At 36.7% G+C, this 15,574-nt stretch overlaps 1 protein-coding gene across 3 annotated transcripts in view; it reads left to right on the top strand.

The window, feature by feature from the left end:
• SECISBP2L (SECIS binding protein 2 like) overlaps window positions 1-15,574 on the top strand; it is a 60,147-nt gene that overhangs the window by 26,050 nt on the left and 18,523 nt on the right. For 2 of the 3 annotated variants that reach the window (XM_086320801.1, XM_086320799.1), the window contains 9 exons: window positions 1,884-2,018; window positions 3,489-3,569; window positions 4,098-4,265; window positions 4,538-4,679; window positions 7,868-8,037; window positions 8,796-8,928; window positions 10,528-10,690; window positions 12,833-13,053; window positions 14,021-14,175. In XM_086320801.1, the coding sequence (XP_086176927.1) occupies window positions 1,884-2,018; window positions 3,489-3,569; window positions 4,098-4,265; window positions 4,538-4,679; window positions 7,868-8,037; window positions 8,796-8,928; window positions 10,528-10,690; window positions 12,833-13,053; window positions 14,021-14,175 (1,368 nt within the window). The remainder of the gene's footprint in view (window positions 1-1,883; window positions 2,019-3,488; window positions 3,570-4,097; window positions 4,266-4,537; window positions 4,680-7,867; window positions 8,038-8,795; window positions 8,929-10,527; window positions 10,691-12,832; window positions 13,054-14,020; window positions 14,176-15,574) is intronic. The other variant, XM_086320800.1, reaches the window with a different exon arrangement.

Genomic DNA, 15,574 nt, shown 5'->3' with positions numbered 1-15,574 from the left:
TGCCATGATCTTTGTTTTCTGAATGTTGAGCTTTAAGCCAACTTTTTCACTCTCCCCTTTCAGTTTCATCAAGAGGCTTTTGAGTTCCTCTTCACTTTCTGCCATAAGGGTGGTGTCATCTGCATATCTGATGTTATTAATACTTCTCCCGGCAATCTTGATTCCAGCTTGTGTTTCTTCCAATCCAGCGTTTCTTATGATGTACTCTGCATATAAGTTAAATAAGCAGGGTGACAATATACAGCCTTGACGTACTCCTTTTCCTATTTGGAAGCAGTCTGTTGTTCCATGTCCAGTTCTAACTGTTGCTTCCTGACCTGCATGCAGGTTTCTCAAGAGGCAGATCAGGTGGTCTGGTATTCCCATCTCTTTCAGAATTTTCCACAGTTTATTGTGATCCACACAGTCAAAGGCTTTGGTATAGTTAAGAAAGCAGAAATAGAATTTTTTCTGGAACTCTCTTGCTTTTTCCATGATCCAGCGGATGTTGGAAATTTGATCTCTGGTTCCTCTGCCTTTTCTAAAACCAGCTTGAACATCAGGAAGTTCACAGTTCACATATTGCTGAAGCCTGGCTTGGAGAATTTTGAGCATTACTTTACTAGCGTGTGAGATGAGTGCAGTTGTGCGGTAGTTGGAGCATTCTTTGGCATTGCCTTTCTTTGGGATTGGAATGAAAACTGACCTTTTCCAGTTCTGTGGTCACTGCTGAGTTTTCCAAATTTGCTGGCATATTGAGTGCAGCACTTTCACAGCGTCATCTTTCAGGATTTGAAATAGCTCCACTGGAATTCCATCACCTCCACTAGCTTTGTTCGTAGTGATGCTTTCTAAGGCCCACTTGACTTCACATTCCAGGATGTCTGGCTCTAGGTCAGTGATAACACCATCGTGATTATCTGGGTCGTGAAGATCTTTTTTGTACAGTTCCTCTGTGTATTCTTGCCACCTCTTCTTAATATCTTCTGCTTCTGTTAGGTCCATACCATTTCTGTCCTTTATCGAGCCCATCTTTGCATGAAATGTTCCCTTGGTATCTCTAATTTTCTTGAAGAAATCTCTATGGAAGAGATCTCCCATTCTGTTGTTTTCCTCTATTTCTTTGCATTGATCGCTGAGGGAGGCTTTCTTATCTCTTCTTGCTATTCTTTGGAACTCTGCATTCAAATGCTTAGATCCTTCCTTTTCTCCTTTGCTTTTAGCTTCTCTTCTCTTCACAGCTATTTTTAAGGCCTCCTCAGACAGCCATTTTGCTTTTTTGCATTTCTCTTCCATGGGGATGGTCTTGATCCCTGTCTCCTGTATGGTGTCACGAACCTCATTCCATAGTTCATCAGGCACTCTATCTATCAGGTATAGGCCCTTAAATCTATTTCTCACTTCCACTGTATAATCATAAGGGATTTGATTTAGGTCATACCTGAATAGTCTAGTGGTTTTCCCTACTTTCTTCAATTTCAGTCTGAATTTGGTAATAAGGCGTTCATGATCTGAGCCACAGTCAGCTCCTGGTCTTGTTTTTGTTGGCTGTATAGAGCTTCTCCATCTTTGGCTGCAAAGAATATAATCAGTCTGATTTCGGTGTTGACCATCTGGTGATGTCCATGTGTAGAGTCTTCTCTTGTGTTGTTGGAAGAGGGTGTTTGCTATGACCAGTGCATTTTCTTGGCAAAACTCTATGGGGGGAGTAATATGCACTAATTATTACATTTTTGTGTTTTCATTATATTTACCTCATTTATCAAAGTTTTGGCCTTTTATAATAAATTATGCACTTTATGAAAATTCATTGAGTTGTATACTTTTGGGTACATTTCTGTATGTTATACTTCAGTAAAACATTTTACTTAATACATTTTCCCCCTTCTTTGGGGTTTATTTAGGTTGGATTCAGATGCCGAGGACATAGTACTTCCTCAGAAAGAAGACAAAATTTGCAAAAGAGACAAGATAATAAGCAGTTAAATCCCAGCCAGTCTCACAGAGGCGACCCAAATTCTGAGTCTCTATATTTTGAGGTACTTATTTCAAACTGTAAATTATTACAGTAAATGTTCCCATTCAGAAATTAATTTTTATTACATTATGATAAGTACCTTTTTATGTCTTAACCCATCACTGCTGTTAGATTGTAAGTTACTTAGAAGTATTGACTCACGTTTTTTCTTGGTTATATATAGTTAGTCTAAACATTAGGTTTATTAATGTTTATTTTTAAATTTTTGTCATGAATAGTCATCATTTTGAAATAACATGCAGAGATAGAACTTAATTTTATATAAATTTCACCTAATATGAATCTTCTCCCCATCTTTAATTATCAGTGTTGAGTCTCTTTTGTTAAGGCTTTCAAATTTGAAAATAGTTAAATCTGGTTAATTTGTACTGCTAGTCAAGGGAGTCTTGAGAAGGAAGATAAAAGGCTATTTTACTTTCTCTAATAGGCAGACGCTTTATATTCTAATGGCAGTGTTTTTATTACTTATTCATCTAACTGGCACTCATTGGAGGCCTGTTATGTATTTAGGAAGGTGCTCTGCATGATGCATTAACATGAAGAAACACACTACCCTTAGGGAGATTGCTGTGTGAAGAGCAATGTAGGCATGCACACACCTGGTGATTCTTAGGTGTGGTTAGAGTTGAGAGGAGTAGTAAGTTTTGGGTTTGAGGCAGGATAGGGTTAGCGTTTGGAATAGGTTTTAAAGAATGAGTAGAGTTTGTGTCAAGATGGTAAACAACATCCCAGGTAACTCATTTGAATAACTCATTTTTGTTAACATAGTTTCTATAAAATGGCTTAATAGTTGCATTTTAAATATACGGAAGCCAGAGGCTAGAGATGAGTAATATGTTCCATAAACTTGATAATTGCCCTAAAGGACTTGAGAGTGCATCTGAAGTATTATATCAAGAACGGTACCTGTGGCAGATTTTTTATTTACACTTAATCATGATTCATTCCATAGTTATATTTGAAGATATTAGATAATTTTCAGTGTAAAGGTGGATATTGGTTAAGAAATTACTCTGAATAGGAAATTTATTTTTATTTTTTAACTTTTAATCTTATTTCTAGGTATATGTAGCAGTGGGACAGGGAATGTATTAATGAAATTCATATTAAGCCATTTCTTTAAAATCCAAATTATGTGAAATGTGATAAAAATCCTTTTTGAATTTCTTTTTATTTACTTTGGGTAATACCTTGGGTAGAATTATTAATAAAAATGGAGTTATAGATACAGAAATCCAAAGGATGGATGTGTGGATATGTCCTCATCCTTGAATAATTAAATTAGCTTTGTGTTAGCCTATGAGAAATGAGACTTCCTTTTTAAGACTCACTTAAAATAGTTCAATACTGAGTTAATTACTTGAGTTGATTACTTCCCCATTTCTCATTACTCTCAAGCATTATAAAAGGTTGTTCTTAAGAATTTATTGCTTTGGACTGTGTTTTTACTTAAAATGTGGAACTGTTTCAGGATCAAGATGGATTTCGAGAACTAAGTGAGAATGGAAATGCTAAAGATGAGAATATGCAACAGAAACTTTCTTCAAAAGTAGTAAGTGACTTTTAAAAATGATAAGTAAAATGTATGAATGTCTTTTGAGCCATGATTGTGTTGGAAAGAAATACTACAGGGAAGTATAAAGACTTGGGCAGATGGTATTGAAGAAACACTGTATTTAGTACTGATTTAGTATTTTCAATGTAGCCAGAACAGACACTGTCCTTTGAAATCTGTAGTTCCATTTCAGAGAAGTAAATACCATTTATTAAATGACATCATGCGACATACAGTCCCTGCTAAAATTTCCCCAATTGTAAAACTTTACTTTGGAGTGCTTTTGTTTTTAGTACAGAATCCAGACGCTTATATCACCTACTGCAGTATGCTGTTATGTCGCTATCATTTTCCAGTCTGCTAGTCTAGAATGGTCCTACCACCTCACTCTGTTCTTTATGACATTGAATCTTTTGAACAGTCTAGCCCAGTTATACTGTAGAACTTCTCACATTCTAGATTGTCTTTCCTTATGATTAGATTTTTATGGAATCACTAAAAAATGGTTTTCTCTGGTTATCATAGTTGGATGATTTACCAGAAAACTCACCAATCAATATAGTTCAGACTCCAATTCCCATTACAACCTCAGTTCCTAAACGTGCAAAAAGTCAAAAGAAGAAAGCTTTAGCAGCAGCCCTTGCCACCGCTCAAGAATATTCAGAAATAAGTATGGAGCAAAAAAAACTACAGGTGTGTATTCATTTTTATGAATAAATATGGTAGTTTATTTGGTAAGTTTGAGGGAGAGGGTGGATGGAAGAGTGACAAATACAATTATCTTAAATTGCCACTTTTTTTTACCTTATCGCATGGCTTGCAGGATCTTAGTTCCCCGGCCAGGAATTGAACCCGCACCCTCCACAGTGAAAGCGTGGAGTCCAGACCACTGGACTGCCAGGGAATTCCCTTAAATTGTCACATTTTCATACTATAACAAAAATGTTTTCATATTTATCTTGCAGGAAGCTTTATCAAAGGCAGCTGGAAAAAAGAATAAAACACCTGTGCAGCTAGATTTGGGGGATATGTTAGCAGCTCTGGAAAAGCAACAGCAAGCCATGAAAGCACGGCAAATTACTAATACCAGACCTCTGTCATATACAGGTAATATTCATCTGAGCAATATGTTATTTCACTTTGGTAATATATTTTGGATATTGTTAATCTAAATTATATATACCTAAAAAAAAAAAAAATCCAGAGTCTAATTACTCAGCAGCTCCTCTCCTGCCACACTGTTACCTCCCTTTCATTCACCCTAACCCCCAGTCTATCTTTAAAGGAGCGATCTTCTTCAAATATAAGTTCAAAACTCTCCAGCAACTCCTCATCTCACTTGGAGTGAATCCGGAGTTCTAAGTCATATCTCAGCTGACCCTGTCACCTTTTGGCCCTCCCCACCATTCTCACTTGGCACAAACTGCTTTAGCCACTTAGCCCCTTGCTGTTCCACAGACAGTTCTAATGTGCTTCTAGCGCAGTTCTTGAGGCTTGCTCTTTCCTTTACCTGGAACTCTCTTCCCTCAGACATCAGTATAGTGTGTTCCCTCAGGCCCTCTGGATTTCTGTTCAGATTTGTCAGTTGGTACATATCATTGACCAGCTTTGAAGGTAGCAGTAAGGACCACAAGTAATTTGGCTCTATAACTGTTAAATTATCCAATTTAAAACCAAATGGGAAACCTAGGAGTTCTGATCAAATTTTGTGTGTATGTGAGAGAAAGAGAGTGAGTGGGAAGGAGGGAGAAAATGATCTTGCTTTCTCCTGAAACAGTTCTTTTTAACAAACCTCATCAGAGTTAGGCTCAGCAGCTTTGAAGTGCTCCCTCATTTGTTTTCATAGTCTTTGTTTTAGGAGGATGAGGAATAAGATAAAGGAAAGAGAAAGGCACCAATAAAAAACACTGATGTTGAGAGGCAGAATTGAATTTTCTGTTTCTTTTGTTCCTATATAAAGGATCTACTGTTTTTAAACAAAAAGATAAGTAACAGTTTATAACTTTAATTGTGTATGCAAAAGGTTTAAACCTATAGTTAATTACCCATCCAGTATGAACCTTAGCTTAGAGTAACTGTTAGTAAAAATAACATTGAATACATTCTAGGCTTTAGAGTTACATGCTGTTGAGATGAGGAGAGTGGTAGTAACATCTTACTAAGAGTAAAGGAGCCTAGGAAATGGAACTGAGAGTTAGCAGTGTTCGGGGTCAGTGTGGTCTAGGGGCTGCATGCGGGGGCTTTGGATTTGAACTATCTCCTGGATCCTGTTCTTCCATGTATTTCCTTGGCGAGTTATTTAATCTTCCTGTGCTTCAATTTCCTCATATTAAAATAGAGATAATACAGTACCTGCTTCAGGATTGTTTTGAGGGAATAAATGGGATGATACATGTAAAGTGCTCAGTAACGTGTAACTAATTATTTAGGGGAAAAGACTATTAGTCTGTGATATTTCAAGTGGCTTATTATATTACAACTTTGATTCATTTAACACATGTTACTATATACAAATGTAATTATCTACAAGCAAAGCATGGTGTCAGGAACTGTGGAATTACAGATATGATTATGATATGTCTGTGGTTAAGAAGATTTATAGTGTAGTCAGAAAGATATAAACACATAGCTCATAAAAAGCAGTGCTTCAGGAAAGGTGCTAGCAAAGTTTAATGAACTTATAGAAGAAAGAGTGATTTATGTCAACAGGGCCATATGGGGAAGATGTTATAAATGACTTCATATGTGATTTGAACTGGACTTTGAAGGGAGAGTAAAGTTCTTGAAAGATAGAAATGAGGTTAACCTCTAACCTGTCACCATGTTTAAATTTGTAAGGGTTGATTACAAAGAAATCAGCTTTCTTTGGAAGTCCAAAAGAAGGATAGGACTATGGCAGAGATGTAAAGGATTTTAAGAAAGTTAATAGGATTTTTTAATTGATGGAATGTGGCAACAAGTCAAAGATGACTCCAGACTCTCTGACTTAGAGCATTGTGTTGGTGGTATGGGATGGTTCCAAATAGACTAAGGATCATGGAATAAGAATTTTCTTGGGAAGAACAGACTCTGGTCCTGTTGTATTTGAAATGTTAGTTAGGGACATCTTGGTGGTTCCTATTTAACATAGTTAGGTATATGCAGTTCAGGTTAGAAGTCAATAAATTTCAAATAGGGATGATTGTTGTAATTGGAAATATATAAGATTGTTAGGGGAGAGAAAAATTAGGATAAAAGATGTAGAACACTCAGACTTAAAACACAGAAGGAAGAAGAACCAGAAAAACAGGTTTGAGAAAAGGTAAGAAAAATAGAATGGAATGTAACAGAAGATGAGGATAGAATTTTCGGAAAGAGGAAGGATATGGTCTTTGGTAACACATGCTAAAAAGAAAAAAACGAGTAGAGCAAAGACTCAGAATTAGATTTGGCGATTGTAAAATTATATGTGATCTAGGCAATAGCAGTTTCAAGAAAGTGGGTAAGGCAGGGGCCAGATTATAATGATTTGAAAAGTAATGGGAAAGCCGACTATTTGGAAGTTACAGAAAGAGAGAGGGAGTTGGTGGTGCCTTAGAAGCCATTCAGGGGAGAGGTTTTGTTGGTTTGCCTGCCTTTTTTCATCCTTTCATGTAGAGGAGATTTTACCTTCTTCTGGGGAGTTAGGGAAGAACTTGAAAGATTAAAGGGGAAAGGGATAGAGCAAAATCTTTGAGGAATTAATCCTGAGATGGGATTACTAGCAGAAGTGGTTGGTGAGCCTTGAGTGGGAGTAAGGATGCCTGCCACCTCCTCTCAGGTGGCTTAAAAGCTTATATTGGAAAGCATCTGCTCAGGGAAGTAACAGGAAAGCTTTTCTGCTAGAGTGAGGGGATTGAGATGATTAATAGAGGCAAGGTTTACTGAAGGATGGGCGGTATGCACTGGAGAATGAGGGTATCAATCAGGCATAAACGAATTGCTTGACTAGTACTGAAGAATACAGCTGAGAGGGAAAAGCATCATTTTTTACCGACAGGCTGAAATGAGGAGTGACAGTACTTACCTTATATAAGGGTCATTCTTAGATTCCTTAGCAATAAGAAGAGGTACAGAGTTTTGAAATTTCAGAGGTAGAATGGTTCTTTGGAGCTGTATCTGAGGGACATTGCACGGCCAAATACTGCTTCTGCTATTATGATGTCAGTTTTCCACAAGAAGAGGATGTTCTTGTTCTTAGACGTTTATCATTAGAAATTTTGAAACTGTGTGGAGTTGGCCATAAGAGTAAAACTAATGTTCTTGTTTGGTTTTAGTGGTCACTGCAGCTTCTTTCCACACTAAAGACTCTACTAACAGAAAACCTTTAACCAAAAGTCAGCCCTGTTTGACATCCTTTAATTCTTTGGACATTACTTCCTCTAAAGCAAAAAAAGGAAAAGAAAAGGAAATTGCAAAACTAAAACGGCCCACAGCACTTAAAAAGGTAAATCAAAACCTGGGGATGATTATTTTACAGGATAAATAAGGGTTTAAATCTGTTTTGCAAATGTAGTTGTGGCATTTTAGCCAACAAATTACTGTGGAAAGTTTGTTAAGCATGTATCTTCATGATGACTAGTTAGTTAATTTGAGGTTAGGGTCTCAGCATCATGACTATTTTTCTGTGTTGACCAAGGCTCTGGAGAATAAGTTCTGTCTGTAAGGTTAAAACAGAAAACATTAAACATTTAGGTATCCAAAAACTTTGGACCCTAGAAATCAGAAGCCTGAGATTCTGGTACCAACTTAGTACTTAGTACTTAGTGTTTTGTTTTATCAAGCCTTTCTTATCTTTATCTTCTTCATCTTTAAGTTGGGGATAATATCTGCTCTCTTTAATTCAGTTTTGTTATTAGGAGGAGCAGGATGAGATAATATATAACCAAATAAATCTAATGTAACTCTGTGGTCTGGTTTCCACACTTTTAATTTTACCCATTTTGAGGAAAGCCCTAGTTTGTCAACTCGGATTTAAAGAATGAAGCAGATCTGGTTTAATAGCTTGTAGCATTATATTGCCTCCCTTTATTTTGGATATAGTACTTCCTTCAGCTTCACTGCCTAAAATTACATTTACATTTTTGCCAGTTTCCACGTAGCCAGACAAAATCCTCATGTCCTTTTTTTAAGTGTATAATAGTGAACATTTTAATCATTCAGTACATACTTAAAGAGTAATTTAAGACTGGTAATGACTTTTAGGTTATTTTGAAAGAAAGAGAGGAAAAGAAGGGCCGTTTAACTGTGGACCACAATCTTTTGGGATCTGAGGAACCAGTAGAAATGCACTTAGATTTTATTGATGATTTGCCGCAAGAGATTGTTTCCCAGGAAGGTAAGATCACTCCTTTTCCCTTTCTTCTCGTAAAATGGTCCAGAGTTTTTTAATTGGTAGGTAACAGCACATCACTAGTTATTCTCCTAAATGTGCTCCATGTTTTATCTAAGTTTTTTTTTATGTTTGAGAGTTTATTTGGAAGATGCTTCTGTAAGGAGATATTTAAAGGAGGGGCAGGTGTTAATAGTAGGTCTGTGGCAGTTTTGAAGCTTAAATCCTGAATTTATTGTGTACTCTCATAATTATGATCTCACTAATGTCTCCTCTGTAACTGTCACAGCTCCTTTTGTCTTCTTTTATATCCAGAACACAGTTGGCTGTCTTTTCTTTGCAGGACTGCAGTTGACCCTTGAACAATGCAGGTTTGAACTGCACAGGTCCACTTGTACACAGATATTTTTCAGTTAATTTTGTGGAATTAACACATATGCTACAAAGAGAGAATTGTAAAGCTTATTGCGGTGCAGAGTCCAGTTGGTTGATAGGATTCAGTCCCATACAGTGGGTAACCAGAACATGATTCCAAATGGGACCTCAGGAAAACTGCAAATACCTTCAAAAATTTATACTACTGTGAAAGAAAGATTTTGAGAGAGGACTGACTAGGTCCCTTTTTCTACTGCTATTCTTCAAATTTCAGCAAAATATTTAAATCTGGTTTACACGTAGATGTAGTACCAATGTTCCATTGGGTTTAGAAAAATAAATTTACTTCTAAGAATTATTCCAATATAGTTGGTTAGAATTCTTCTTTACTCTCAATTAAACATCTTTCCCTTTGTATTTAGGTGTTATCTAATTATCCATTCATTCAACAAGTGTTTTTGAATACTTAACTGTGTGTACTTTAATAACTGGAGTGGGGGTGGGAAGCTCAGGAAATGTAATAAAGCTGTGTAGTGGGCCTTCCCTGTTACAATAAATTTACAGTCTAGCAGAGACATAAGGTGTATATATAATTTTGCAAATTAATGGACTGGACAAATACTAACTCATTTCCTGAGTTCATTTGTTTGAGAAGGAAGCAGTAACTAAAGGAAGCAATTGAGTCAAAAGATGACAAACGTGGCTACCTGAGCACAGGAGCAAAGACCAGATGAAAGAGAAACTTGGGTGGTGCTTGGAGGGTCAGGAGTGGTGTGGAGGGAATGGGAGAGGTAGAATCATCATTGCTAGCAGCAATGGGAATTTTAAGGCTGTTTAAAAAATTATTTCTAAGAAAGAGGTGGAAAAATATTAGGAGGCAGGTAATATGATCCGGAAAGAGGTGCAGAAGCAAATACGTCATTTTGTTCTTCAATTTAGATCCTCTAAGGGTACGTGTTTAGGTTACTTTGCCTTCTCTCATCTTTTCTGTGAAGACTTATAGGCTGTGCTTGATTTTTTTTCAGAGTATATTTTAAGACCTAATAGGAAGATTTGATATTTGTAGTATATGAGAAATGTTTGTGACAGGAGCAATGCCCAACTTGGTAGCTTCTGGAGAATTTGAAAGTGACACAAAAGATACTGCCATTCTAAGTTGTTTTGATTGGTGTAGGGCTTTTCAGCATTTGAAATTCCTAAATTCTTTCTCCTCACCCCACTTCTCCACAGATACTGGACTGAGCATGCCCAGTGATACATCCCTGTCTCCAGCAAGTCAGAACTCTCCATACTGTATGACACCTGTGTCCCAAGGCTCTCCAGCTAGTTCTGGGATAGGCAGTCCAATGGCATCTTCAACAATAACCAAAATCCACAGCAAAAGATTTAGAGAGTAAGTTTTAGTCTCTATTGAGGTTGAATAGTTTAAATATCTTGATTGTAGTCCTGAATTTAATATTGTTATTATTTCTTGGTGGGTTGAGCCAACAATACCAGAGATCTTTCAGATTTAGTTTAACAGCTGGTTTTATTATATGGAAAACATTTTATCTGTGTTCATGTGAAAGCAATTTGACAATAAATATTCTTTTTATAGCAACTAGTGTTCATCCCTAGGAAATTTGGCCTCTTAGAGCTTATCTATAAAATGCCATACTATGACATTTTCCCTCTCCAGTGCTTTTGCTTTTCGGTTTATATTGTCCTTCAAAAAAACTCTCTAACCAATGACAATTCTAAGACCCTACTATATGAAGTCAACCTATTACCTAAAGCTATTAGTTTTTAAGTGTATATTTCTAAGTTTTAAAATGCCATCTGTGAATAATCTTGAACTGACAGTCATTGCTCTGAAGGATTTGGGAATATGAACATTTGTGTGGATGAATTAATTTTACCTTTATTCTTTCTTGCTTATGAAAGAATCCCAGCGTAAGAGTAATGTGAATTCAAACCACAATGATTTGTTCTGTTCCTTTTTTTTATATTGCTGTTTTAAGCAAATACCACCTAGATTTGAAAAGTTAATTACTTAAGTGTCAAATAACAGATACAGGGAAAATAAATACTTGGAGAATAAGATTTTGTTCATGTATGAAATAAACAGCTTGGAAGAAAAGCAGAATAAAGAAAGTGCATTTTTGGCATTTTATTCTTTAATTGCATTCCTTAATTTTGTATACTTTATTAATCTTGTCTGGTTGTATCTTCTGTTCTGAAGTAATGTCATACTCGTATGTATTTAAACATTTTTCACATAAACATTAGAAAAACCTCCATTATTTTTTTCACTAGAGAAAGGCAAGCCTGGATTTTCTCACCATATAATGTTATTTACAAGTGGCAATTTGCTGGCCTGGCATTCTTAGATTAGAAATTACCCCAGTTCTCTTTGTTAAATACCTACTTGTGATAGAGATTATGGATGAGAACTAGCAAAGTAGAATATATAAGTAGTTTACTTTCATGGGGTCGCAAAGAGTTGGACACGACTGAGCGACTGAACTGAACTGAACTTACTTTAACCTAAATGACTTCCTTACCCTTGAAATTAAGGACTGTAGTGGCTTTGCACTTCACCTCGTGTTTTCTGAGCTGTTGAGTTCAGTTCAGTCACTCAGTCGTGTCCGACTCTTTGTGACCCCATGAATTGCAGCACACCAGGCCTCCCTGTCCATCACCATCTCCCGGAGTTCACTCAGACTCAGGTCCATCAAGTTGGTGATGCCATCCAGCCATCTCATCCTCTGTCGTCCCCTTCTCCTCCTGCCCCCAATCCCTCCCAGCATCAGAGTCTTTTCCAATGAGTCAACTCTTCTCATGAGGTGGCCAAAGTACTGGAGTTTCAGCTATAGCATCATTCCTTCCACAGAAATCCCAGGGCTGATCTCCTTTAGAATGGACTGGTTGGATCTGAGCTGTGGCCATATGTTATCTCACAAAGAGCCCCATTCAGTTGCTTTGCCCAGTATAAGGGCATGTGACTTTTACCTTGAAGATCTCTTTGGTTTTGACTTCAATTTAATTACTGAATTCATCTTCTCTAGTCATAGATTTTCAGGGTTAGAGGGACCATGGAAGCTGTCATCCCTGTTTTTATGGTTCAAGAAGCCAGTGCCTAGAGACTGTGATATATCCAAGCATGGATGAGGAACTGTTGGTATTAGGCATTTGGTTAGCTTTTATGAAATCACTGTGTTTCTTATTAGAGGCATCCTTAGTATTCATTGGAATAAAATAACTTTATGCATTATCTCCTTACCAAAAAATGCCTGTTTTTATCTAATAGAAGGCTAATATTTGATTCATACCGTTAGGAATTTAGTAATTAGGTGTTTAGATAGTACTTCCTAGAGGTCTGTCCTTTACATAAAAGCCGATCTGTTCTAATTCAGAAGAACTCTGTTATTTTTCTCATTGATTGAAGTATTTAGGAGATTAAGACTTGTTTTTTTTTTTTAAATGAAAACCTGTTGCTGGATGTATTTTTTTCCTAAGTAATTTTATAATTACCTATTTTTGATTTCCTTTACAGGTATTGTAATCAGGTTCTTTGTAAAGAGATTGATGAATGTGTGACTCTTCTTCTTCAAGAACTTGTCAGCTTCCAGGAACGCATCTATCAAAAGGATCCTGTGAGAGCAAAAGCAAGGAGACGGCTGGTTATGGGTCTTAGAGAAGTTACGAAACATATGAAGTTAAACAAGATCAAGTGTGTTATAATTTCTCCAAATTGTGAAAAGATCCAATCCAAAGGTATGAGCATTTTACTTCTGAAGTCTCTTGATATTTATATAGTATAATTGTGGAATATGTAGTGACTTTTAAAAGTGGAAGCCATTTGTCTTCTTTAGGAGAGTTTAGGTATAAAACATAGTATTGAATATGAGGAAAGAAAATGAAATATTTCACTTATTTCATTTTAATAAAATTGAGAACAGATTGTAAAGAAAATCCCCATTTATGAACCCTGGTGAAGGATTTCGGTTGAGCCAACCAAGTGTCCTCTTTGTTGTAAAAGTTTTTTCAGTAGAATTTATTTACAGAGATAAAGAAATGCACTCTTACAAGTTTACTACTTTAAAAATTTTTACATTACCCTTGATAGCTCTTTTCTCTTAAAAAGAATTAGGAAAAAGATGAAAGTTTCTGCTTGTGTTTATGGTGGAAATTTGTATCAGAAATCAGCGGTAACAGAGGTCTTTGGGTGAGCCAGCACACAAGTACTTTGTTCCATGTCGTGCACCCTTTTTTGTCCTTTTCTCATGGAAGAGCCGCTTCAGATGATTGGAATAGACAGATGCATCAATAGCAGTAACAGGCATATTCTGCACAGGGGGGACATACTAGTAAAAACAGTCATTTATAATCCGTCTTCCTGCCTGTGATGGCTGCTTACATGAGCTGAGAGATTGGATAAAAGGCATCAGCTACTATTAACAATTTTAATTAAAAAAATGAAAAGTATTTATTATATTGAAATTTGATTCCTGTTGTGCTAATCCCTGTGGAGAAACAAAAATACTGGCATTACAGGAATATGGTATTTAACTGGGGAGAAAGAAAATATGTACCTATAGCCATAGATAGGAAAATGTGTGGAACAGCCTAAGTGACCCCAAGCATTCATAGAATCCTTTGCTGCTGTGTCTTTTGCTTTAGCTCTAGGGTGCTGAAATAGCTTCATTTAGGAAATAACTAAAATAAAACCTCTGTGTCTCAGGTGGCCTGGATGAGGCTCTCTATAATGTTATAGCCATGGCACGGGAACAAGAAATTCCATTTGTGTTTGCCCTTGGAAGAAAAGCTCTAGGTCGCTGTGTGAACAAGCTGGTTCCTGTTAGTGTAGTGGGAATCTTCAACTACTTTGGTGCTGAGGTAAGACTTAGAAGACACAGTCCCTCAGTGTCCTCGCCACCACCCCCATAGTACGTTTTCTTTGGATACATGCCAGTGTTGTGTTTGAGAATTTGCAGAAGTGATACGGTGACTCTCCAGGAATGAGTGGAAAATTCTTGAGTGTTACATTTCCTTTTTTAGTGTTGAAAACATGTAAGTTAATCCTATAGCATTTTGAAAAGATTTTAGCTCATATTTCTGCCTCAGTGGGTTTTTTTTTTTTTTCTGGGTTCAGATATGTAGTACTTGATAATACATATAATTGCTGGGTAAAGATGTCCAGTATTGTGTAATGTAAAATAATTTTCTTCACTTTATATGCTGGGTTTATTGTATGCTATTAGGAGTCAAGCGAGAAAAGAACCCTTTACTTGGAGAAGATTTTCCTTTAGAAAACCAAATTCCTAAACGTGTTGAGAGAATAGTTCTTCACCTATGATAGTTGTCTTCCTCTCATAGTCTGCTAACACAGACTTTGCCCATAGGAGCTGCTAAATGATAATGTTACTTATTTAGACTAATGCTTATTAACTGATATCATAAGATTGGTAATTTTTTTTGTTTTAATATGTGGGGTTCTTTTTAGTGCATTATTTGACTTCATTGTGATTTTTTACATTGACGTGTTTTCAGTTATATTTGTTTTAAATTGTATACAATCTGGTGCATAAAATAAGACTTTTATATGAAGTTGAAGCTAAAGTATTTTGTGCCACCGCTGATGAACAGTTTTCCCTCTTCTCAGCCATACTATTTGTGTATATTTAAGTGTCTCTTTCCTATCCAGTCACTATATTTGTATGGTCCCATCCCCCTATTTATTCAGTTTCTCTCTCACTTCCCATTAAATTTCCTGTGTACCCACCTACTCTGTACAGTCATGTGATTAATATTTGTGCTTGCCACAGGAACCCATGCTTTTCTCAGTTATAGATATCACACTGCCTTGCTGTAGTTCGTGTGTTTCTTCATGTAACTGAATTCCTTGCAGGCAGGCCCCTTGTCTTTGTGTCTGACAACCTTTTACCTTAGTTGGGAATGAACAGGTGATAAACGTTTAATAAATTGTGTGGTAGATGTATATCTGCCTGCTATGTGAAACTATATCTGAGGATGTGGATGGTAAACAGTAAATAGGTCCATGGTAGAGACACATAGGCTTCCCAGGCGGCTCAGTGGTAAAGCATCAGTCTGCAATGCTGGAGGCGCAGGTTCAATCCTTGTGTCATGAGGATTCCCTGGAGAAGGAAATGGCAACCCTCCCCAGTATTCTTGCCTGGGAAATCCCATGGACAGAGAAGCCCAGCAGGCTGCAGACCATAAGGTCGCAAAAGAGTCAGACACAGCCTAGTGACTAAATAAAACAAATGACACGTAA

Source organism: Bos grunniens, chromosome 10, assembly GCF_055505025.1.
Source record: "Bos grunniens cultivar Pamir isolate PY7600 chromosome 10, Bosgru_T2T1.0, whole genome shotgun sequence".
In the NCBI taxonomy this organism is placed as follows: Eukaryota; Metazoa; Chordata; class Mammalia; order Artiodactyla; family Bovidae; genus Bos; species Bos grunniens.
This window is presented reverse-complemented; position numbering and strand designations above follow the sequence as displayed.